The 25,281-nt window shown below is 39.9% G+C and overlaps 1 protein-coding gene and 1 long non-coding RNA gene across 16 annotated transcripts in view; one reads left to right on the forward strand and one right to left on the reverse strand.

The window, feature by feature from the left end:
- Positions 1 to 24,822, reverse strand: dido1 (death inducer-obliterator 1). 15 transcript variants are annotated; one of them, XM_026935579.3, is made up of 19 exons: positions 24,368 to 24,821; positions 21,592 to 21,740; positions 18,523 to 18,600; positions 15,993 to 16,110; positions 14,822 to 15,665; positions 13,763 to 14,180; positions 11,823 to 12,044; positions 11,518 to 11,565; positions 11,172 to 11,409; positions 8,022 to 8,601; positions 7,634 to 7,793; positions 7,423 to 7,539; positions 7,102 to 7,263; positions 6,557 to 6,710; positions 5,961 to 6,465; positions 5,709 to 5,856; positions 5,526 to 5,615; positions 5,220 to 5,415; positions 1 to 4,157 (listed from the first exon to the last, which is right to left on the reverse strand). In XM_026935579.3, the coding sequence occupies exons 4-19, from the start codon at positions 16,069 to 16,071 to the stop codon at positions 535 to 537; spliced, it is 7,584 nt and encodes a 2,527-aa protein (XP_026791380.3). In that variant the 5' UTR covers positions 16,072 to 16,110; positions 18,523 to 18,600; positions 21,592 to 21,740; positions 24,368 to 24,821; the 3' UTR covers positions 1 to 534. The 15 variants fall into 15 exon arrangements, with proteins under 15 accessions (XP_026791380.3, XP_026791378.3, XP_053083267.1 ...); XM_026935577.3 differs by lacking the exon at positions 24,368 to 24,821 and adding an exon at positions 24,025 to 24,361; XM_053227292.1 differs by lacking the exon at positions 24,368 to 24,821 and adding an exon at positions 23,474 to 23,491.
- The window catches only part of LOC128317125 (uncharacterized), a 16,894-nt gene continuing 11,384 nt past the window's right edge, over positions 19,772 to 25,281 (forward strand). Inside the window, exons 1-2 of the long non-coding RNA XR_008300628.1 lie at positions 19,772 to 19,894; positions 24,001 to 24,125. This is a non-coding gene — a long non-coding RNA (uncharacterized LOC128317125). The remainder of the gene's footprint in view (positions 19,895 to 24,000; positions 24,126 to 25,281) is intronic.

The raw sequence follows: 25,281 nt of genomic DNA on the forward strand, positions 1-25,281 counted from the left end.
TCGTACAAAGAGGGGTTTAATAAACAAAACCTGATAAAGCTTACAGAACATCTGACTGACGACAGCCTGCAGGCATATCTATTGACTGCTAAACAAGTTTTACCATACAGAGACCTTGTTCATCAAGGCCACGGTTCATCCCTCTTACATTAATTCTTTTAAGCTATATGGCTTCAGTTCTCTACTAGAAAAAACATAGTTAAAAACATACATGTATGTATATACACAAATACATATTTACATATCTTTATTTTTTTATGTACTTTTAAAATATATTTTTCCAGGTGATGGGTAGCATGGTATGACATTATCCCTCTAATAACATCTTTAAATGAAATTCACAAGACCAGTGTCCTTGAACGTAACCAAGAGCACAAAATGTGTCATGGAAGCAGCGAAAAACGTTCAAAATGGACTTTAAATTACCCATGTATAATAGTTTCACATACATGCAAATCCATTTAGAAAAAAATTCAAAGTAGCAAAACTTGTCAAATATGAAGGATGTCATGACCACTGTAGGGAAAAAAAAAATTAGGACATGACTTCATTATCAGTAGACTTCTCAGTGTCTCTTGAGTTCTCAGGTTTGTCTTTTTTCTCCTCCTTTCTGTCTTTGCTTTTGCTCCTCTGTCTCCTGTCCCTGTCCTTTTCCCTGTCCCTGTCCTTTTCCCTGTCCCTATCCTTGTCCCTATCCTTGTCCCTGTCCCTGTCCCTGTCTCGGTCCCGCTCTCTGTCCCGATCTCGTCTATCTCTATCTCTTCCACGGTCCCGTTCACGGCTTCTTGAGCGTTCTCGTCTTTTGTCCCTACTGTCTCTATCTCGGTCACGGTCTCTATCCCTTTCTCTATTCTTTCCTCTGTCTCGGTCATGGTCTTTCCTGTCCGATTCTCTCTCCCTGCAACGATCTCTATCCCGATCCCGATCCCGTTCCCGATCCCTCCTCTTTTCCCCCTCAACTTCTCTGTGCCGGTCAGTGTCTCTACCTCTACTGCGTTCTCTTTCCCTGCTACGCTCTCTCTCTCTGTCCCTTTCCCTGCTGCGATCACGATCTCTGTCTCTACTGTGGTCTCTCTCCCTATCTCTATCCCTATCTCTACTGTGGTCTCTCTCCCTCTCTCTATCGCGGTCTCTCTCCCTACCACGATCCCATTCACGGTCTCTGGTCCAGCCCCATGATCGGCTTCCATGCAGCCCATCCCGGTCTCTGTCTCTCTTCCTGTCCTCAGACACATCTCGCTGCCTTTCTTCAGACAGCCTTGAAGGGCCATCTCGGTCACGGGGGCCACTGTCAAACCGACTTGACCTGTCCTGAGGCTCAGAACCATCTCTAGTTGAGCTGCTCCGTCTTCTCATTTCAGGGGAGTGTCTTCTCCAGTGGTCGTCACGAAGGGACTCTGGGCTATGCCCACCCATGCGGCCTGGTACTGGGATGGGACCTTCAGTAGGAGTAGGCAACAGAGGCCCCCTTACAGGTCTTATCTCATTTAGATGGTCATTGAGCTGGTAGCGTGATGTCTGACCTCCAGAATCATTATCAGAGTAGTGTCCTGGCAGTGGAGCTCTTGGCCCACCAAAATGCTGAGGGGCAGGACCCCTGTGTCTTTCTAAGTCTTGGGATGACCCTCCTCTTGGTTCTTCAAAGGATACTCTATCTTGAGGTGAACCACGAAATTGGTTTGGAGGAGGAAATCGGTGCCCTGGAATATCTCCTGCAGAACCAGGTGGGCCTCTTCGTCCATCAAAGTGGTTTGGTGGAGGTCCCCTAAAGGGAGGTCCATGTGAGGGTCCCTGATTGTCTCTGTAATTGTGTGAGGCTGTTTGTCCCTGGGGTTGCTCAATCCCTGGCTGATAAGAACTTCCACCATCATTGTCTGCAGGCCCTCTTGGGATGTTAGGCAGTGGTCCAGCTTCCCCAATGTTGTGAGGAGGGGGTGGAACACGTGGCCCAGGGAAGTGAGAGGGTGGTGGTGCCCTGCTCTCATAATGACCAGGGGGAGGGCCTGCAAATGGTGGTGGTGGGCCTCGGGGTCCAGGAAAGTTGAAAGGTGGAGGAGGCCCATTGAATCTTTGTCCATCAAAAGGAGGGAGTGGTGGGCCTGGTGGCAGAGGACCAGGAGGTGGGCCTCGAGGTCCTATATGATGTGGGGGCATGTTGTTATTAAATATTTGAGGTGGAGGGCCTCTTTGACCCATTGGTGGGACTGAAGGTGGGGGCCCTCTGGGTGTAACCATTGGAGGAGGTGGTCCTCTTGAAGCATCAAACTGTGGACTGTTTCCCCACTGATTCTGGTAAGGTGCATATGGGCCAGGTGGCGGATACTGTGACAGGTCGTTTTCCCCGTGAGGTGGAGGCGGGCCTTGCATTGGTGGAGGCATTTGCATTGGAGGTGGTCCTGAAATGGGAGGTGGCCCTGACATTGGAGGTGGAATATGCATGGGGGGTGGAACAGTCATTGGTGGTGGACCAAGTGCAGGTGGAGGCCCAACCGGCGGGGGGAAAGACAATGGAGGTGGAATGTCTGAGGGGCCTCGATAATCGGTTTGTGAGTTTGGTCCAGTCATGTGTGGCATATGAGAGCTATGTGAATCCATATAAGATGAACTCACTTGTGTCACATCCTGTGGCCTCCCCATAGAAGTTATCGGTGTACTGATTGTTGTGATGTTGTAATATGTCGTTGTAGAAGATTCTGCTGACTCTTCAACAGAAGAGATTGGCTCTTTTTTTAAAATGGTTGCAGAGTTAGGCCAAATTTCTTCAAAACTCTTGTTTTCTGATTCAAACGGAACATTTTCTTTGGGACTTTCTTTAGGTTCTGTGTCCAGGTAACTTTCTACTAGATCAAGGTCTATTTTTTCCCCTAAAAGTGGAATTTCTGTGCTATCTGCATCTAGCAAAGGCACCTCTTCACTGTTTGATTCCTCTTCAGGCTTGGCTGATTCTAACTCAGGATCAGTCGGATGCAAGAGTTGTGAGTCAACATTCTCATCATCTTGTGATGGCGGCAAATCTGTGGTTGCACAAGGTTCTGTTGGTTCTACATTTAAGGAATCCTGTAATGGAGTGTCTATGACTTTAGGCTGTTGTGACGTTAATGTGTCTAGTATTGCAGCAATGTCAAGGGGTGGTTTGTCTGTTATTGTAGTAGGAGCAGCTGTAGCATCAGTATTACTCAAAGTAGTAGTAATAGACGTAACAGCAGGAGCCTCGTCCTTTTCTACAGAATCATCTGAGTTTAGCCTCTGACTGGCAGCCACCTGTCTAGGGTCCCTACTCTGCCTGGGATCCCTTCTCTGATTAATAACTGGAATAGTAGCTGTGCTTTTTGCAACCAACTGCTCGACCTTTTTACCAAGTTGAAGTAACTGACTGCTGGCCATGAGAGATTTAGAATCAGGTATTTGCTGGTCCAGTTCCTCTAGTTGCTTCTTGGAACCTGGATCACCCTTAACCTCCTCAAAAATGGAGTCATCTTCAGGGTCATACGCCACATCATCTACCATACCAGTTCTAACCTCTGGTTGTGTGATGCTTGTAGAGACCATAGACTCACTAGGCTTTTCTTTAACATATGAAACACTGGGATCATATTCTTCTTCTGGGTCATACGGTCTATCATCCTCTTGTTCATCTACTTTTTTACCTTTTGTAATGCCAAACTGCTCAACAATCGGATCCAGCAGAGGAACAGAAACATCTGTTGAACTTCGATCTGAAGGGGACTGAGAAGCTTCAGAATCCTTCTTCTTACCAAACAAGGTCTTCAGGATGGTCTGAAGTGGAGTAGTAGATGTGACAGGAACTGCTGGGGTGGCCGTGATTGATGGGGAATTACTGCCTGTACTTGTGGTGACACCAGGTGCCTTGACGGAGGACAAGATGGAAAACACTGATGATGTAAGCGGACCAACTGATGACTCAGAACTGCTGAGAGGGGGTGGAGTTCCAGGAGGAGTTGTGCTTATGGGCTCCTGACTGATTCGCATGGCTTTGTCAGTTTTGCTAACACTGATTGGTTTTGGGAGGCCAGTCTCATCATCTCGCTGTGTTTTAGAACGTTTTTCCTCACTTTCCAGAGGGGCTCCAGCACGTTTCTTGTCTTTCTGACAAATTAAAAGCCCAAGCAGGAGATTCGGACGAGCTGGCTCGAGACCTATCAACAAAACAATAAAATAACATGTTAAAAATAATAAAATTATTACAACTGTTGATGTTAACAATGAAAAACCCTCTTCCATGCACTCGTGAAAAGAGAGTTTGTTCCATTAATATAAGTAATATGTATAAACAGGTATCACCAGGTATGATGATTGGAGAAATGAATGTATATTAATGAATAGACACATGATCAACTGTTTAGTCGTCACACAATTTAGCATACTGTCAGTGTGATTGTGTTCCTTTGGTATGGTCACTGGTAGTATGGTAGTAATATAGTGAAATAATATCCCCGTATTTTCAAAACAATCTGTAAGCATGCAGTATATTTGGTGAATCCTATTACAATTTCTCTTCTCTTGCTCTACATATATACTTTGGCACAACCAAAGTAATAGTAATGCCATTGAAGATAGTAGGCCATTATTCTTGTGTGTAATTACAGTGCAACAGTTGTTCACTGTTCTATAACAAGCACATCTGAACATGAAAAGATAGATAAGCAGTCCAATGTGCAGAACAGGAAAAATTCTATGATTCTGCAAGTTGGTCCCACTCTCAATCGTATTTCAGGTGGGTTATGTCTCTCTCAAACACTTGGGTCCAGCAGATGATTTACCATAGATACCATGGTGTTTCAGCTGCATCCAGCAGTGATTACATCCATACTTATACATCTGTTAACCAAAGACAGGACCGCATGTTTGTTTTCTAAATAGTGGACTATAGTTTTATGCAAGTATTTGCAGGTTGGAACTGCACTAAAATCTAAATCAATTTCTCTGATTAATTAGCTAAAACAAAATATGATGCAGCTAAGAAACATGGCTGAGACAAATATCTAGGGTTGTGTCAATTTTGGATGCATAATGTGCTTTATTAGAAACACACAACTGACATGATACAGATTACAAGAAGAAAAAACAACCCAAGAGGAAACAAAAGGGGACTGGAAGCATACTTACCTGAGAATTACACCACACCTGCATTGTTAATAAATACTTCAAGAGAGCTAACGTGCACTGTTAACTTTTTGTATCTTCTTGCACAAGCTTACCTGGTCCATCGAAAGGTAAGAGTTTAGCAGGCAGAGGGTCTTTGGAACTCAGTGGAATGAGATAAAGGTCTTTGATTCGTTTGTTGCTGTTGGCCACTACGCCAAACCGCTTGCGGCTGCTGAAATAAGAAAACAGGGACACGTACGCAACTTCCTCCTCTTCGGTTGCTGGATGGAAACGAATAAGACAAAGCTCCTAAAAAGCAACAGGAAAGAAAGATGCTGTCAATCAACAAATAAATCAGAATGTGCAATTATTTTAACTTCAGTCTTCACCTGTTATGCTATATTACTATTGTCTCTTACTTTTGACAATGAAGTCTTCAGTTTACCAACATAGTCCCAAACTGTGTGTGGTGATATTCTACCACCGATATGAATGGTATCAGGTAAGTCCTGAAAGCAAGAAGAAATACTGGCCTTAGCATGTAATTTACAATAATTACTGAGTAACATTCACACATACAGCAAGTAGCAAAAGTAACGAACCTCCTTGAGATGCTCAAAGGAGCCCGAGACCAAGTAGGCCTTCGTGACAAACTTGGCAACAGAGTGCATGTTGACAAATCCTTTCCACATAATCTCCTGTCCTGACAGGAACAGAGCTGTCTCTCCCTCAGGAGGGGGCTCAGTCATGCTGCAGAAGAACACCGCGAGATATTACTGATATTAAATGTTGCTGAAAACAATACAATTTGAAGAGTGTATTACGAACCAATGAAAACTTCTGACACAATATACCTGGATGCGCTGGCCCCGTAGTGCCGTGATTCTGTTGAAGTGACTTGTTTTGGCATCACAGGTTTAGACAGAGATACGGGAACTCCAGGTGGCATAGGCAACGGCCCCTTCATGTCCATCACAGGAGCTTCAGAGGGCACAGGTGTGGCAACAGGCACACTGACTGGTGCCCCAACAGGCATACTGACATCAGGCTCAGTCTGAGTGAGAGGTGCAGAGGAGCGGTGGCTGGCAGTACGAGGGTCGCGGCGGCTTATAGTGACAGAAGAAACTGCCGGCATTACCATAGGAGCTTGCACAACAGGCACCGTGCTGCTCTGTTCTTCCATGCTACTTGGTTGATGAGGCATAGACATGTCACTGGCAGAGTAAGAGATGTTAGGTTGGTCTGCTGGCACCTTGGAGGGTCGCTGCTCTGTTTTGGGTTTTTCGGGAGGGTCTTGTTTTTTAGGAACCGACATTTTAGGCTTTTTAGCTGCTGGCTCATCATCAGCTGACTTCTGACCTGAAAGAGATAATGAAAAAGAGTAATTATAAAACTCCAGTAACACAACAGAAGTCAAATTTATTCAGACCGTATCTCTATAAGGTGCTACCTGTGCAAATCTTGCAGTTAAGGTCAAACAGGTGAGCCCTGTGTTCTGCCGTGGTGTCTTTCAACATGTTGCTCAAGATGTCTGGGACAGCACTGCTTTTTCCTGCTGAAGCAGAACTCTGAAGTGTGGCAGAAGAATGGGATTCCTGATGATCCTATGAAAAGATACATAGACTAAACAATCAGCTGTTTTATGAAGCTTCAAATGATTTCTTTTTTTTGTTCACATAAAAGCCACAAGACAAGACAAATGTAGGAGTGAAACCTCAGTTAGACGGCACGTTTTACTACAAATTTCAAAGACAGAAATGAGTTAAGTGTAGACTGAAGTGAAGCTTATAAACTATAGCTTATAAAGATCACTCAATAAAAATGTGCAGAAAAGGTCAAATCGAGTGTGCAGGTCAAATTGAAAGGCTCCCCGAAAGCTTATTAGCACCTTACAAAGGCATTACTTTGAAAATGATAGGAGCAGAAACAGAAGGAAGGGAAAAAAGCCAGAGGATTAAAAAAAAAAAAAGCCAAAGACAGAAAGCCACCACTTACTGCCCCAGAAGCCAAGCGAGGAGATTGGGAAGTAGCAGAGATACATACATCTCCATCAGACATGGAAGGGGCTTCTTCCATGTCAACATCAGGGGGAGCTGCGTCCTGTTTGGATCCAGCTTTGGACTGCCCTGGTTGGGTCCTTCCACTAGAATCCAGTATCTAAAAAAAAAAAAAAAAAAAAGAAAGAAAATCATCTATTATATAAGTTTTTTGATGAGACCAGATGGAACGTGTACTCTTCTACAACTTGTATGTGGCTGCTAATCAATCATTAGTACGTCTTGATCCATTACAAATCCCTCACTGTTGCTGTACTACCTCAGAGGTACCAGTTTTCCTCCAATCAGAAATTTCTTTAGAGAGCAGTTCTTCGGGGCTGAGCCTCACTAACCGAAACGGGCTGACATCTCCACCAATCACACGATAGAACAAGCCCTGTTGAACAGACACAGCAGACATAAACACAACTTGCTCATGTATGTTCTTCAAAAAGCTAAAGTGGTACTGAAATTAAGAACTGTTGACCAACCTTATTTTTAGGGTCCTTCAAGTTGAACATGAGGGATCTGTATTTGTTCTTGTACTTGCTGTCTGTGTTCATGTACAGATTGAACATTTCTTTCTCAATGCTGACAGCCAGTTTGCCCACCTCGCTCTCAGACATAGAGAGATCATCGCTGTCACTCACCCTATAGTACAGTTAAGCATGCCATGTAGCTTACTGTAATACTGATTATTTAACAGCAGGTTTAAAATGTAATTACGAGATTTCAGTTTAATCCTACACGTTACAATTATAGCATAATGCCCACATTTGTAAATACATTTTCAAAAACACTTTTTTCTGAAACTATAAAGTATATATAATCAAATCACAAATCAATTAAGAAAAACAAGCATTCTTTTTTTTTTTTCACCTTTTGTACAGAATGTCGGTGAGCGAACGTCGGATGTTGGACCTCATCTGGTTGTTAGGAGGTGCTTGTGGAGGGAGAGGTGCTGCTGGTGGCGCTGGCTTGGACGCCGGTGGCTGGCTCTGGGAGCTAGAGGGCATGGACACAGGAGGCATCCTGGAGGCCTGAGAGGGACCAGAACTCACAGATTCCTTCACCCCAGACTGTGGCTGCTTTTTGGGGATGGTGAAGGTGCTCTTGCCAACACTCAGAGCTCCAGTGGGATGGAGCCGTGATCCAGGAGGACCAGAAGTAGAGAATACTGGAATAGGAGGAGGGGGTGGTCCTGGTTTTTTGGATTTGACCACTTTGCCTTGGGATGCAGACGGTTTTTTCAAGTCTTTGGCACTGCTTGAGGACGTAGTGCTTGTTTTGCCTTTGGGCGTAGAGACCGGAGGAGGCTTGCCCATCTTCGGGCCTGGGGACTTTTTGCCTCCTTTGGGAGACACAGTTGCTGCTGGAGGTTTCTTCTCAATAGGTGCTTGCTCTTTCTTTTCTGGTTCAGTTTCTTCTGTTTTTTCCTCCTCATCCTTTTGAGCAGCTGCTGCAGACAAAATGCAAGGTACATATTTTTAAAGATCTCAGCAGAAAACGCAATTCTATTAAAATTGACAGTTAAGTAGAAAAGAACAATTGCATGTTTGCAGTTTCCCAGAAAATAATGTTAGGATTAATTTAGGATTATCTTGCAAATTAAATGTTTGTGCCTTGCCTTGATTCTGTTTCTAATCATTTTTAAAAAATAAAAAAAAAAGTGTATGATGGCACACACTATGAGATTTGTGGGAGAAAAAAATACGCAAATCTAAAAGTAGAAAAATCAAATGTTTATTTTTTTTTAAAAGATTCATTTGCCATACAAAGTCCAGATGAGCATAAAGACCATGTCTTTAAACAAAATTTACAGTGACATATTTATGTTTATAAATAGAAAAATATAATTTTGCCTCATTTGGGTTGATAAATGTTTTACATAAACCAACCAGAGGAACACACAACTAAAATGACATCATATAATGTATTGTATTTGGAATACAAAGTTGCTGGTAGGAAACCAGTTCTACCCATAAGCTTCAAGGACATAACACATTTACAGCTGTCATTCACATGCATTAAACAAGTGATAAGTGCCATAATGTCCTAAATGATTAAACATAAACATCATATATTTACCAGCTGTATTATAAAATAAATGGTTCATTTGTTGATCTGACTAGAATGCCAGGCCTACCTGTTGCTGATCATGCTCAAGAACCTCTAGACCCAACTTATTTTATTCTCCCATTCATTTTGCAAGCTTAATCTCCAAAAAAGCACTTCCATTATAGCAGGACATACGTGTGATTGTATGATCTAAGAGCAACCACATAAAAATGTTTCACTGTGTTTTGTTAAATAGAAGTGCAGAACCCCAATCCAAGTGAGCTTCTACAGCACAGGGTCGTCCAAGACCTACACAGCACTGATCCAAGTAGAATCAGTATTTCCAATCCTCCTGCATGTATTGCTTTTTATGTTTTCATTGTGAAGTGGTGCTGTATAAGATTTTTCCAGGTGGCTCTTGCGTCATTCTTGGACTTGTCAAAGATTAAATTGTGGTCATATTTACTATACATAAAGAAAACACATTATGCCACTGAAATGTCAGGAAGCAAAATTGTTTGTGCCAAAATAAGCTAATAAGTAGACTTATTCCCAGCAAAGCCTCTTTCATTGAATACAAAATGCAGGCATATGTTCATGAATAATGAATGAGTAAGTGAATCATTCTAAACTTAATATCTAGCATTCAGCATTCTTCTATTTAATAATCAACCAATCAATCAATAATCAACACATCAAATATGGACACAGCTCTTAATCCCAAAGCTGGCTTAACTTAACTTCTGATTGTAAAGCAAACTTCTATAAAAAAAATCCCTGCTATCTGCATATTCTTCTAATTATGGCGTGGAATTTCCTGTGTGTTGTACTAATAAGAGAAGAGAATTCTGCTTCTGGGTGCTGTCTGGCAGACTGTCATCTTCCAGTTTTTGTAGTCTTCACAGCTTCAAACTTCACAATCAGAGTGTCAGGCCTTTCTCTCTCGAGTGCAAATATCTGCGCTGATCAGTTGCTGGCTGGATGGCGACGGCCAAGATAACCAAAGCACTCCCAAAAAAAAAACAAGACTTCGCTCAAAATTGAAGCAAGGGGCATCAGAGTATTTATCTGTAATATAACTTTATTTTGAAGTCACTTATTCTCAAAAGAGGATTTCATAAAAAGCAGGGCATGCAAGTCAGATAAATATAAAATATTTAAAAGAGAAAAAAAAACGTTAGTGGTAACAGAAAAGGTTGCGGTGCTCACAGAGAATATCCCTGCCAGGCACCGTGTGATCAGAAACGCTGCTCTATTCTTGGTGAAAAGGTGGCAGGAGAAAAAGACACCGTGACCTACCTGTTCAGATGAGCGGTCAATACTCCTGTTCTTAAGATACTATTCCCAGATCAGAGCAGAAGTTGGAGGCAATGTTGGCATTCATACAAACAATTAAAAATTTCACTTTCATACAAAACTATATATTCTACAAACAGAAAATGTAAAATCAACAGCATCATGGCAAGGCACTTTACATCTCTTTAAACCTCTTGTGATGGCGTCTCTCAAGACAGATCCAGCCAACTCTTGTAATAAATAAATATCAAGAGGAGTGTGGCTTTGAAAATTCTACAGTCTGGGTTTTGGCTTTGCCAATGCCCAGAAAACTGGCCATTTAAGCAAGCATACGAATTATTGTGAAAAAGCAGACTCCTTTATACAACCTGAGGTAATAATACCTACCATTTCTCTTTTATGTGTACTTACCTGTTCAGGACCTCTGTATTGCTCTGTATACATTAAGGTGTGCATTTGGGCCCCCAATTTACAAACTTCCACAAATACACATGCTTTTATCTTGCACGGCCAGATATGTCAGGTCTTCAGGCATATGCTTAAGTCAGATTTGTAGTGTAACAGCCTGATGGCTTCTGGGCCAGGACATCATCTCATTTCTCATATTATGAGTTCTACACCACAAGTCACAGAGAGACCGAAGATTAAAGTGTGGAAAACCTTTAAGATACATACACGCTTTGTTTAACACAGTTGGTGATATTGCTGTAGTCTTTTCTGGCGCTACTGCAATGTAATTATGGTCGCTGGACCAGGACGACATGGCTGGGGGTGGTGGATGCTCCTCTGCAACTCTGTCTTCTTCATCCTCCTCATCTTCATCTTCACGGCCTTCTGACTCCAAGGATTCCTCTTGAGCTTTGCTGGACGAGTCAGTGGACCTCCTGCTGCTCCTTCGCTCAGGACCCAAACTCTTCCAAAGAAACAAACAGAAAAAGTGTTAATACATGACTAAACAAGGCCCAACAGCTCTTGTAACTTCAGGTACCACTTTTAAGGTATATGGATATGTAATACTAACCGACGTTTTCCAAATTTCAGAAACCACCACTATAGGTGTATATGGAACCTACGCATAATAAAAAAAACGGAGTTTGGCAACCAAAAAAGGTTTACACAAAATGAACGACAGACACTATACTATACTCATTTTTATCAGCGTCCTAAGAAATATCACTGCTATAACCACCTTTTCCATTTTTCATTCATAACAGAGACACAGTTTATGTTAATAGTTTGCATTTAATTAAATTTATCATGCATTAAAAATATATACACTGTTAATGCTTTAGAACCTTTGCTAATACACCGGTCCTGAAATAATACCTTGACTGTAGATATGACTGCAGGCTTTTTCAGGATTTTTGGCTTGGGCTTCTCCTTGGGTTTTGTCTCCTTGCTGTCAGTAGTGATGGTTTTCATGGCAGCAGCAGCATGCTTGAGGATGCAGTCATTACCACAGTAGACAGAGTCGGGCAGAGCGTCCCTCTCACAGCCGGGACCAATGCACTTAGGCAGAGAAGATTCCTGTGCAGTCGCCATCACCTGCTGAAAACTCACGTTGGTCAGACCTATCAGGCTGTGGAACTACTAAAGCCCCAATCAGAAGTCAGTGAAACTTTTATCACTTAAAGTAATGCTTTCAAAAATGATCCTATGTCAAAATATCTGAGACAGCACTACTGCTCTTGATATGGGGCTTTTAACATGATATAAAATGTAACGTCACAGAATACAACAGTAGCAAATTAAACAACTTGTACAAAAGAGTCACCTGCATTCTGTAAAACTTCTAAATCTATATGAAAATGAGAGACTTTAAGTGACTGCATAACCACTTCCTCAAGCTGATGTATATCTACAACCAGAAGGTCTACAGTAAGTCTAGCCATGACCATGAGCAAGACTTATAAAGTCATCACTTTGTAGTCCGGTCTTCCCCGATTACAATATTTAATGGACAACTGCAGTCTAAGCATCTTAGTCACAATTGCATCTTAACCCTTTTTGTTTCTCTGCAACCTAATTATTAGTCAAGCCAGTGTTTGAACACTGTGACCTCTCTATGTTCATTGGGAGTGTCCTTAAAATCATAAAATGATGTCTAGATTGCCAACACCAATACCGTAATTCTTTTCCAAAAAGCATCCTTTAGCAATGGTTTACTTGTATGTAATCTTCTGCAACTGGAGTTCATATTTCATGTTTCCTTGATGCAGGACATTTTATATAATGTAAATCATGTCACTATTTACCCTAATTTAAAGGAAATCTATAAACCATGTTGTCTGTTAAATTCATATTATAGGTCAATTTTTTTCTTCATTTACCTTGGAGTTGTGTGCTAATTTCATGGTAATAATCTGTATTGCCATTTGGTAGATACCATCATACCAGACTATATACAACCCATACTATTACCTGGAAAGATTAGGCTTCATTTGCCACATGTGCCCAGTTTCCATGTAGGTTATCACAAGAGCCAGCCATAATGAAAATAATATTTTTTGTTACAGTTGTGATTTCTGAATCAAGTGGTTTCACACCACATGGTGGTTGGTTTTAATGTTGTGACAAAAACAAGCAAATTCAATTGTCCTACTTACAAATATTATATATACATTATATACACATCAGATTGCTTTACAGTATAACCCACAACACCTACTAAAGGTCTAAGGTTATGGTATACGGCAGATTTTCCTATCTTTAAATAATAATTTAAGCCCTCTTAGAAATGACACTTGTCTTTCAAGTAGCATAAATACGAAATTATGTTTTAAATATCCAAGCAGGTCTTAGAATAAGTGATGCATCAAACTCATGACATTTTCATAATGCAATTTAAAAAATAAAAAAAAAATTTAAACACACAGACAGCATTAAGTTATACATAACCTTACTCTCAAAGTATTTAGCTTTTTCCACAAAAAGACTTTTTTCCAGTTCATAGAATTTTTATACCCTTAGTATTATTAGTACCTAGCAATAGCAATTTCTAACATTTACGCTTTAAGTATGCAAGTGTGTGCTCACTTTTAAAACTGCAAAACTCAGTTTATAAATAATCACTTTATATACTATGTAAATCAGACTAAATAACTGTTTCACAGTTAATTATTCTGTTTAACTGTATAATAAAAATGAGGACAATTTTATGTTCTGACATTTTTGTGCATTAAACCAAACTTGTTATTTGAAAGAGTCTCAAATGCAGTTCCCCTCTGGCTTGTACGGAAACACACAGATACTGTACAACAACCTACCGGCTGGAAAATCTTTATTTTCTTTTTGCCGCTTGGGTTAGTAGCTTTCTCAATCCTGCCCTTGATGCCGACTTCTTCCCCGGTCTTCTCTTCTGAAGCAGGAGAGGCTGTAGTAGCAGGAAAAGCAGCAGTAGCAGGAGGTGGACCGGCAGCAGTTGTAGGTGTTTGTACATTGGCTTGGCTAACAAGAGCGAGACTGGGCTCTGACTTGCGAGCAGCAGTGGGAGTAGCAGGTCGTTTGCCAGTTTCAGCACCTGATGTAGAGGTGGAGGCCTTGGTGCTCTGGGGTTTCCTGCCTGTGCAGTTGGGACAAACATAGTCCTCACTGTTGCGCTCCATTAGACGGCCACGTGCCTCCGTAATGCCCACACAGTCTCCGTGGAACCACTCCTCGCAGCGGTCACAGCAGATCATGAACCTGAGCACACACTGCATGCTTCAGCCACATTTACAAACAGCTACAGCATGCTATTACATTCAGACAATATATTAACACATCGGTGAGTGAAAGCACTAGGTGGCAACGATTAAAATAAAGGCAGATTTTTTTTGACGATGTTATTGCAATAAGGCAGTTATTGCAAAATATTTAAGGGGTCACAAATACCCAGATACTCACTGGCCAGTTTAATAAGAACAACTGTATCTCTATCAATCATGCAATTATCCAATCATGTGGCAGCAGCACAATGCATAAATTCATGCAGATACAGGTCAAGAGCTTCCGTCCATGTTTACACCAAACATCTGAAAACGAAAATATGTTATCATATTGACTGACTGTGGCATCACTGTTGGTGCCGGACAGGCTGGTTCACTGGATGGTTCTTTGTTGTTTACACCAATCTGTGTAAATTCTATAGATTATTGTGCATGAAAATCCCAGATGATCAACTGCTTATGAGAGACTTATACCAGTACAAAGCTGCATCTGCATGATTTTATGCATGATCATGCTTCCACAAGATTTGCTGATAGATAATTGCAAGAATTTGCAGGTGTTCATATTAAAGTGGGCAGAAAGTGTACACATTTGTATTTTTCACATAAGGCACTAACCTTTTGTTGTGTTTCTGTCTGCAGATGCAATAAAGTGCATTTGGATCATAACCGTCATTATCAGACTCACTGGATGATGACGATTCATCATCCTCCTCTTCATCATCATTCTTCTCTTTGCATGCCCCTGCTTTAGGCTTAGCTTCTCTTTTGGGGCCTGATTTCAAAGGGCTTCTTGAAGGTCTTGCGTTGGCAGGCACTTCCTCGTTGCTTGTCTCTTCATCTTGGTTCTCCAATTCCTCTTTCAGTTCTTTTATTACCTCCTCTTTCTTGGCATCCTCTGCACCAGTCTCTATCTCGAGCTTTTCTTGTGTCTCTTTCATGACTTTCTCTTCATTCTCTGAACTATCGTCCTCACTGACTGAGCCAGCCGTGTCTGCTTTGGGCTTGGGGGATGCCCTTCCCCTGCCCCTCCCTCTGGTCCTCCTCACTGGGGATGGCGCTTTGCTTTCGGTCACTTTAGACTCTGCGTTTCCGTCAAAGCTGGCCTCTGATGCGGTCTCAGACGGTGGATCTCCACTTTCCAGGTGAGCGGGCGCGCTACGTCTCGCTGCTCCTCTCCCTCGTTTGACTGTCACCAGGAACTCCTCAAGCTTATCAGTGCGCTTGGCCTGCCTGCCACTTCGTCGCACCGGTGCTCCAGGACTCTCTGCTGTTACACCTGCTGTCTCTCCAGCCATGTCTCTCTTTGCAATGGTGGTCCTGCGGAAGCCCCAAGTCTTCTTAAGCTCACCGGAGTTCTTGGCCGATTTCTCCAAGTCCTCTACTTGGTCTTTTTGAGGGGCATCACTTTGGCCTTTGTCACCCTTGTTGTCCTTTTCCTCCTCTGCTACAACAGCTGGAACTGTGAGATGGTGGCAAGGAAATTAGAAACATTGTGATTTTTTAACAGATTTTTTTTTTTGCCTTAACTTTAAAAGAATCAAAAAGAAAATCAAGCTGAATTTGGCAAAACCAAATGCAACTATAATTCTGCGAGACCCAGATCTAATAGCAGAATTGAAATAATGGCCCCAATCAATTTAGAGTGCAAGATTTGAATCAAGACACCAGTTTGCAACAATAACTTCAATAACAGAACTGATTGAGAGCCAGATTAAAGTTCCACCAAGCTGCTGCGAACCAGGTAAATGAAGCTCTCATTTGTACAGCGATCCAAGGTCAGTGGTACCTTGTGAACTGGAATCCAAATCCTGGCTGGACTCAGGCTTAGGAGTTTGAGCTAGCTCAGGGCTCACAATCTCCTCCATAGCTGATGGAGTCACGTGCTAGTTTTCAAACAGAATTATCTATAGTTAAGAGAGAAGCACAACACATACAATGCAGAGTTGAGCTTTTCACCACTTTAGTTAGGGTGGCGTGGTCCATGTACAGTTTGACGAGTATTTACTTTTTTTTTTTTTCACTTTTACTTATAAGAGAACAGTTCTGTAATTGATATTTCACAGAAAACCCAAAAACTTAAGGTACCTACAACATTATATTAAGTACCTACAATATATATATATATATATATATATATATATATATATATATATATATATATATATATATATATATATATATATATATAAAAACACACAACATGTAAATGCTCAAAGTGGAGTACAGTCTACAATAATACATTAGCAAGATTTACACATCTTGTACATATTTACATATTTTATTACATATTTGCACCCAGCAGCTAAAATTCAATGCCGAACTCCTTCTTGCTCATACAAAGAAGCAATACCTGCAATATTCATACTACTCTAACACACATATATACCACATTGTATAAATGCTATAGTAAGAAGTGTTAAACATAATGTGCCTGTCATCTCAACATTACGCAATGTATCCAGTGTATGCGGCCTACATCCCAAGTGTCTATGATAATGAGACTGAAATGCAACCTTCCTTGGAAAACTGACGCATGTTAGCTAATTATTTTTATACTTCTTAAAAACATGAGGCACATAAGATGTGCATCATTTCTTGCTGTCATATAAAAGTGCAGAAATTCTTGTTGTGCAAAAACTCCGTTAATTAGTTAATCATTTAATTAGTTCAATCTCTTGCAGTGATCCAGGGCTGGGCGAAGCAAAAAAAAAAAAAAAAAAAACACTGTTTTCAGCTTTATGAAATCGATTACAATTTCAATTTTTTTCTTTTTACATAATGCGAGTATAAAGAAACTGCTTAATTTTTCAATAAAAAATTTATTTTATTAATAAGGAAAATGTAGATGTGCAAAAATAGTAACGGCACCATCTTTAGCAAATAGTGCAAACAAGGTTTCTTTTAAATAAAGAATATATAAAAAGATGTTAAATAAAAAAAAATAAATAAAAATAAAAAAAAAACATTGTTTGCACTATTTGCTACTGATAGCGCTGTTAGCATTTTTGCACAACTTAGTGAACCGTTCTCTCTCAGCAGAGTAAATGGGGACTGTGTCTTTCATGACATGAAATGCCACAGCAATTGAGAAGTCAACTTGGGGTATTCTTCTCAAATCTGAGTTCTTTCCCCATTTACAGAGTGACATCAAATCAACATGGCTGCACACTGCATCAAAGGAAAGTAAAACTTCTTGCCTTTAAATGAGTTATACTGTATATGCAAGTATTAGCTTTAGATTAATCAACACTGACTATACAGTTTGCTGTTTGAGAAAGAAAATAAACATCACTCATCTGAGTTAGGTGCCTAGCTTGATGCTAGAAAAAAAAAATAATAATAACAACATGGGGCGTCAATTTCCCAAATTCGTCTGTCGAACGTGCCGAAGTCGAAAATGACGTAATTCTGACTGGTGAATCACCGCTTAAGATGTCATGCAGCATTATATTTCACATAAACATGTTCATCTGATTTTTCAAACCTGTACCAACTCCATATCTCTGAAATGATATTTGAACCTTTCTCTGCTACGAGCTCAGTTCTCGGCAAAGTGCCGCCTCTTTGTCTTGCAGTTTTTTTTTTTTGTTTTGTTTTTTTTTTTTTAAATCTAAGAGTGCAGTGTTTGGGATTAGCACAGGAGGTGTTTATCAGGTTAAGAGGGCTGTTTTTCCTTTGTACTTTGGTTTAAACTTTTAAACAGCATTTATGAATGTTTTATTTAAAATTTTATATATGCGTGTATACACACAGACACACAATCTCTATTAGAACGTTCACGCTCAGATTATTTCGAATAAATCGAGTTAATCCTCAAAATCGCCCAGCACTACAGAGATCACACAATCTTTTACACCTCAAGGGTTTACACAAATGTGCAAAAATTTTAAAAAAAGCATGTTATTTTATATACCAAGTTTTTTTTTTTTAAACAAATGATTGAATGAAAACTGACACTGATCAGAGACATTCCTTTTTAAATGTCTATGTTTCCATGTTACGCTACAAAGAAAAACAGTCACATTTAACGCTGTTTTAAAAAGTCAAAAAGCCTATGAATTATTACCAACTGCTTTCACACAATGAAGGTCAATTCTTTCTTCAGCTGGAGAGCAGAAGTTAAGGGTCCACACTGAAATCTGTTGTATTTATTCCACATATTTTCCACTGTGATATTTTGGGGATATGTATAGATAGATGCTTGAATAAAAAGTGCATTAAAATAAGGCATATTATATTAAACACAAAGGCTTTTAACCCACAGTCTTGTTACATTACCAGCTGGGAAACCCCTAAACAGGAATGGAGTACTGTACCTGTTTCAGGCTCTGCTGAACTGGGAATAGTGTTTAATTACAAGCAGTTCCTGAGTCGTTCACATCACAACGAGAAATCTACGAGGAAAAAATACGATAAAACTCAACCACACTTCTTGAGAGCTACAAAAAAATAAAAAATAAAAATAAAAGAAGTAATAATAATTAAAAAAAAAATCGGACAGCAAAGATGATCTAGTTAATTATATTCCAACATACTGTTTGAGCAAAGTGTGAAAAAGTCATTTGTAAAGTCGTTTAATCATTTTTAGCAGTTTGGAATAATTTCTGTAGAGCTGATGACTAGTGGAACTTGGATCTAACTCTAATCCATCACGATCTGTTGTTCAGATGCTCCTACATGTTTCTTCACCTGATCAGGTGTGTTAAATCTGGTTCAAAACACTGTGTAACAAGGAGCTGGACTGATCACCCCTGACCTAAACCAGTATCATTTGGATTTGTATCAACAACCTGGAATCAATCTTTTCCTTTCATAGATCAAGTGCAACTCAAAATACAACAGACACCAGAGATCAAAACTTCATTTTACTGCTTGGCATTAATATCTATTGCCCACAATCAATTTAAATCCACTGCAATCTGATACATTCTTCAGTGCAAAACTCATGCCACAGTGATCTCACTGCATACAGTGTGATGGTAAATGACATACATCCACAATCTGATAGGCGTAAATATTTTAAAGGTTTCTATCCAGATAGCCAGAAAACAGTTCATGTATAAAACTAACATTCATGACAATTACATTTGTTTGTTTATTTCTAAACCAAAACTGTCAGGCTGGATGAATGATCTTAGCGAAAAAGACTATTGTGGCTTTGCTTTGCCACATCTACAGCTGTCTGAATAGAACAGCAGGTCATGTTATAAACACAGAAATAACAAAGGAATGCCGATATCTGCAACTGTACAATCATCAAGTGTGTTACAACCTAATAGTCAATCATTTAAGATCCATTAAAAAAATAGACATAATCCACACTTATTTCAAAGACCCCATAGGATAATCACTATGAATTATCTTAATTAATAACGTCATCACCTCAGTGGAATACATATCATTCAAAGTCACACCACAGAGCTGCTCAGTTCATGAATCTTATTGGTCAGGTGTTGATTAATTTTCTATAACAGCAGCTCTGACAGTAACAGCTGTACGGTAACTGCTAACTCTGAGGGACTTGTATGACGAGCTCTTCTGCCATGGGGAAATCTTTCCGGACAGAGGACTTTGAGCTTTTACAAAAAGAGAAACTTTATCTGAAAACACTTTTAATAAAAACAAAACAGACTGAAAAGAAGGTACCGACAGAGGCTTGTCCACTGCTGGAAACAAATTATGTTACAGGTTGTTTGTTTCACATTTTTAGCATTAAGAAAAAAAAGAACAAATGTCAATGGTCAGTTTATAGCTGTTACACCGTAACTCGTAACAAGAACTAACGTATCCTGTGGACGTTCCACAACATTAATGTCAACATAAACTAATTAAGAATTAAGACGTCATTCTTTAATATACAGAAAAATTGTATTTGTTGGCAAATTGCTGTTGAATAAGAGGAATCTAGACACGTGCATTGCTTTTATAGGAAAATAATGAAGTCTGGGGGTTGTTGATTATTTTCCTGACAGCACACCCCAGTCATGTTTTATTCCTTATTAAACCACCAGAAAACTAACAACTTCAAAATACAACAGAGGAATTAGAGGAAATGTGTGATCTTGCTCAGAGATAACTGAAACAGAAAGGTATTTTAGGCAGAATATGAAAATGAATTCTGTCCAAAGAAGAAAACAAGGTCTTCCTGATGGTAAGCCCTATGACTGAATGCACATGAGTTACTTGAGAGTCACTTAGAGTAACGTATAGGCTTATTCTATAACTATTTTCAATCATTAGCTAGGTGTACACCAGTTCATGTGCTGCTGGAAATCTTTTACATCCGAGTTGCCGACCTAAACGTTACACGTGACCGTCTCTTCGAGTCGTAATATCAAATAGGAACATCAGAAACGAGTTTTAAACCAGTTTCTTGCTATCTTTTGCACTTTCATCCAAAGAAGAATTATGACAGTCGATGGCAGATAATGTGTTTTTAATGAATAATGTTACAACTTAGTTTCAGTAATCACTAAACCACATACAGCAGCTGTTGTTTTTCTCAGCAGAAGAAAATAATAAGAAAAAAAACAGATCAGGCTAATGATGGACTAAATACGACTTGGTACAATCGTCGGAGCGCGTGAACGCAGCATAAACCCGTTCACCAGCTAAACGCACAGCTATGCTAGCGAACTAAACACACTGCTCATCTTCTCGAGAGACTACAACTCGATGTATTGTAATAACAGTTCCATATGAACTACAGACAAATAAAAAAAATAAATACTCAAATCGTTGTGATAACTCAATGACGCTATTATCATTAACGTCAACGCGCTGTTTGTCTATTGTTATGGGACGCGCTAACGACTCAACGCGCATGCGCACCACCCTCTAGTTTCGCTAAAGTGGTTAAACAAACATTCGATAATATACATGAATTTACAAAAAACAATATTGACTCGCAAAACTACTACAATGTATAGTATCTCACCTCAGATATAAAATATTTACTCAAACGTGTCGTGTTAGCTAAGCTTTTTTTAAAAAAAAGTGGGCGCGAGGCACACGGTCAAACGCCATGCTAGTTTTAGCTTCAGTTAGCTTAGCTAGCTAATCACCATAGCGACACACCACCAAGACCTCGCGCTCGCCATCACCTCCATGTATTAGCATGCAATGTGCAGAGCGAGCTAACTGGCCATAAACGTAGACTGTGCATTATTTTACGCATAATAACTGCTCCTTCTGCACAGCGTCATATCGGTAATATGGTGGCCTTCGACCGTGACGCCATTATCGGTGACTAGGTTCGCGCAGGGGATTAGTTACACCAGTTTGATGTTAGCCGATTAGACCTGCTGTTGTAAAAAAAAATATATATATATAATTTTTTTCATGCATTTAGCTATAACTGGAAGCGTTCAGTGATGCATACTCACTTAAGAATATAGTATATCTGCAACGCGGTCAACCCAATAGGACTTCCTCCATTTTCTCTTCTCGCTGGCGATATGTGTAGCGCGCGCATGCCTGCGCTCGGAAAGCACGCGCCGTCAGTGACGCTGCAGGTTACAGCGCCCTCGCAGGTCTGGGGAGGAATTACAGGAATTACACCTCCAGCGCTAACGACCGGAACCGCTGCAGTTACATGCAGCCTAATAATCCGACTAATGCTGCCTTCACGTGCTACCGGAATTACCGTAAATACGAGTTTCCCACTAGAGAGCTGCACATGAATAACCCCTCAAGTCGTAATTACGACTGGGAAACTTTTGATACCAGAGTTTCCGAGATGGGGAGGAGTCCTAAACTTTCAACATGGCAGATGAGAGGACTGTTTTTGTACTGAATGACAGATTTTGTTCATTTTTCTGAATGCAGCTAATTGTTAGAGCTTGCCATTTTGGTCATATTCATTGATGTACTATATCAGCAACCATTCTATACATGTTCTACAGTTTTTACACCATGAAAATAGTTTATATTTGACCAAAATTCCATTATTGTCAGCAAGCTAGCTAACTGAGTAATATGTGTTATATGGTGTCAAAATAAAAGCAAAAACGTTATACAGTGCGTTCAAGTGCTCCCTGGAAGTTCGTGTTTAACAGTTGGGAAGTCGTAACTATGACGTCAGGAGCATTCAAGTCACTTTCGCCGGAGCAAGATGGCGGTGTAGCTTCTCTTAATTAACTACAAAAAATACAGCAAGCTTTTTTAACTCTATTTCTAGAAAATGAAGAACAAAGAATACACATCAAGTGTGTTTTGCTGTTTTTATGTTTTTAATCAATTTATGAAGCTGCTGTAAACTTTATCGTTACATATTATATCACAATTGTACAAAGTCATCATATTTTGTGCAGAAAATTAGCTTGTTTATTTACAATTAAAAAAAAGCCTGACAAAGACATGTCACTGCTAAATACCCATTGAATTTCAACAAATTTACTGTCAACTACAGAAGTTGCATCCATTGATTCCACCATGTTTTCTTACTGACACGTCCCCAACTCAGAAACTCAGAGCTCAAAGAAAATCCCAAGTTTCCCACTCCTATTTACAACCTTTTGTGGTATACAATCTTTCCGACATGACTTGAACGCACCAACAGATCAACTGGAACTTAAAAAATAAATCATTATATATATTATTATATTACAAACCCATTAAGTAAAAGAATAATACCCATGTAAACCTTGCATTATAAATGCATTATATCAATGGATGATGTGTGCATTTCATGTTATTTTCAACAACTTTCATCGACATCCTTGTTCCACGCTGTCAAGCAAATATGCAATGCTGAACAACTTTTCTGCTGTCACAAACTCTTCGCCTTGCTGTCTGTTTAATAACCACACTAGGATGAGGTTTTGCTGAGACGTGCTGACGGGACCAACATAAACCTTGGTTCACGCATGCGCATAACTTTGGATCGGATTACATAGAATGTGCATGTAAACAGAGGTTTCATACAGACTTTTTACACAGTGTACCTGTAATCAGAATTAATTCATTCAGATTGATCAAAATACACAGAGTGTAAACACACAACGGTTCCATTTAAAGGTGAATTAGGTAAGATTAGTCAGTTAAGTTGTTAAGAAGGTGGTCCGTAGATTGTCTACTGACAATCATCCAAACAAACAAGCTTTCCAGCCCAGAAGTCAGTTTTTCAAACGGGTTTTCTTACCCACCTAAAACACTTCTACTGAAGCCATGGATTACACAATTTTTTTTTTTTTTTTTAATCATGTTCTATGTATCTTCTAGGTTAATTGTCTAAGTATGAAATTTTTAAAAAATCAACTACCGCACCTTTAATGCCCTAAATCTGCGTATGGGGAAGTTGTGTGGTTGTTTGCTTCTTTTTTAAGCCGTCCCTGCTAAAAAAAAAAAACAATAGAAACCATCACAGAAATCCTAACTCATACTATAAATACCATTACAAACCATCGGCTTACCCTTAAAACCATTACTGGTCTTTAATGGTATCTTAATGGTATCTTATCTTATTAATGCCACCAACAGAAAGCAATAAATTACCAGTAGAGACCCACAGGGACCAGTACAGTTTCCATTAAAACCAATACAATCCCATTATAACCATTAAAACCATTACAATTTCTATGAGGGCTTCTATTGTTTTTCCCAGCAGGGATGTAGTGCACAAGCTACTAACTGCATTTGAGCAAGAATAATAAAGCAGAATGGGGTTTAAGGACTCTCTTGATGACAGGTTTTTAGTTCTGGATCCATTTATCTAGTCACATTAGAGCTTTGGTAGTGCACCAAAGCAATGTCTAGATGTATTCGGTTTATTTATTTATTTGTTTATTTGACAGGTGTTGTTATCCAAAGCGACTTACAGGTGAGGAAGGATACAGTCCAAGATGCAGGACTAGGCCTTGTCCAGAAGTGTCCATTTGTGCAGTGTTCAAGTGCATCCCATTTCTCAAATGCGCCAAAGGTACAGTTTGTAAACCCACATTAAACACAAATACACTAAATACACCAGGTTTATAATCACACATCGCAGCAGTCAATAGTGCTCTCAGCAGACAATCTCCCATGTCACCTTGTAGCTACTGAACACTGATACAACAACAAACAGAAACAAACTCAGCTCGGTGCTGTTTAAAAGGTGCTAACGACAGATAGGCTGATATTTATACTCTTCTGAATGGAAAACTGTGAATAATATCATCTTACAAGTTGGAAGAATGTGACGCTTGGATTTTCTGAGTCTTCGCCGATCATTTGTAATAGCTTATAAAAAATTATTTACTTTTAAATGGCGTTTGGAAAATTCGCTTTTCGGTGCAACACTGCCACCTACTGGCCTGGAGTGAGGAGCAGGTACTGAAAAATCCCAAGCGTAGCTGGAGCAGCTTCTTCTTCTTCTTCTTTATTTGCGGTTTTATGGCGGGTGACAAACCCGCTTCCGGTGCATTACCGCCACCGACTGAACAGCATCAATAGGCAGTTAAAAAAATATATATGTAATTCTCTTATCTACCCCTATTTTTTTAAGATACCTTAATATTGCACTATATTTTGTCCTGCTGATTCTTTAAGCAGACTTTATAGTTTCTTCACCCGTATTTCTTACTACTTTAATTAGCTCTGTCCTTTCTTTTGCATACTTTGTGCATTTCATTAGCACATGCTCTGTTGTCTCTGCTTGGCCACAACCCAAGTGCATCCGTTTGCGTCCTGCAGGATTACAAACCACGCCTCTTCCAAGACACGCCCACTATTACAAGTTACGCCCACAACAAACACGGGTAGGGTAAGGGTTAGGAAAACTGACGACGTATCTTCGAGTGGGCGTGGGAAAGTTGTGTAGTGTGATTCGCTAGTAGGCGTTCCTTGTAATGGGCGTTCCTTGTAATGGGCGTGGTTTGTAGTCTTGCAGGACGCAGAAAGATCTTCTCCAAAATCAACGTGTGCCCTTCCAGGTTACTTCTGGAGCAGGATCCTCCTGGTATTATCACAGCACTAGTGCACGAAATAAACATAACATGTCTCGAATCTCTTCACCAGCGAAGTTTAGGAATTAAATTAAATTCAAATTGCTGGTAGTCACATACCAAGCATTACATATAGAAGCTTCTGAATATATT

Source organism: Pangasianodon hypophthalmus, chromosome 20, assembly GCF_027358585.1.
Source record: "Pangasianodon hypophthalmus isolate fPanHyp1 chromosome 20, fPanHyp1.pri, whole genome shotgun sequence".
In the NCBI taxonomy this organism is placed as follows: domain Eukaryota; kingdom Metazoa; phylum Chordata; class Actinopteri; order Siluriformes; family Pangasiidae; genus Pangasianodon; species Pangasianodon hypophthalmus.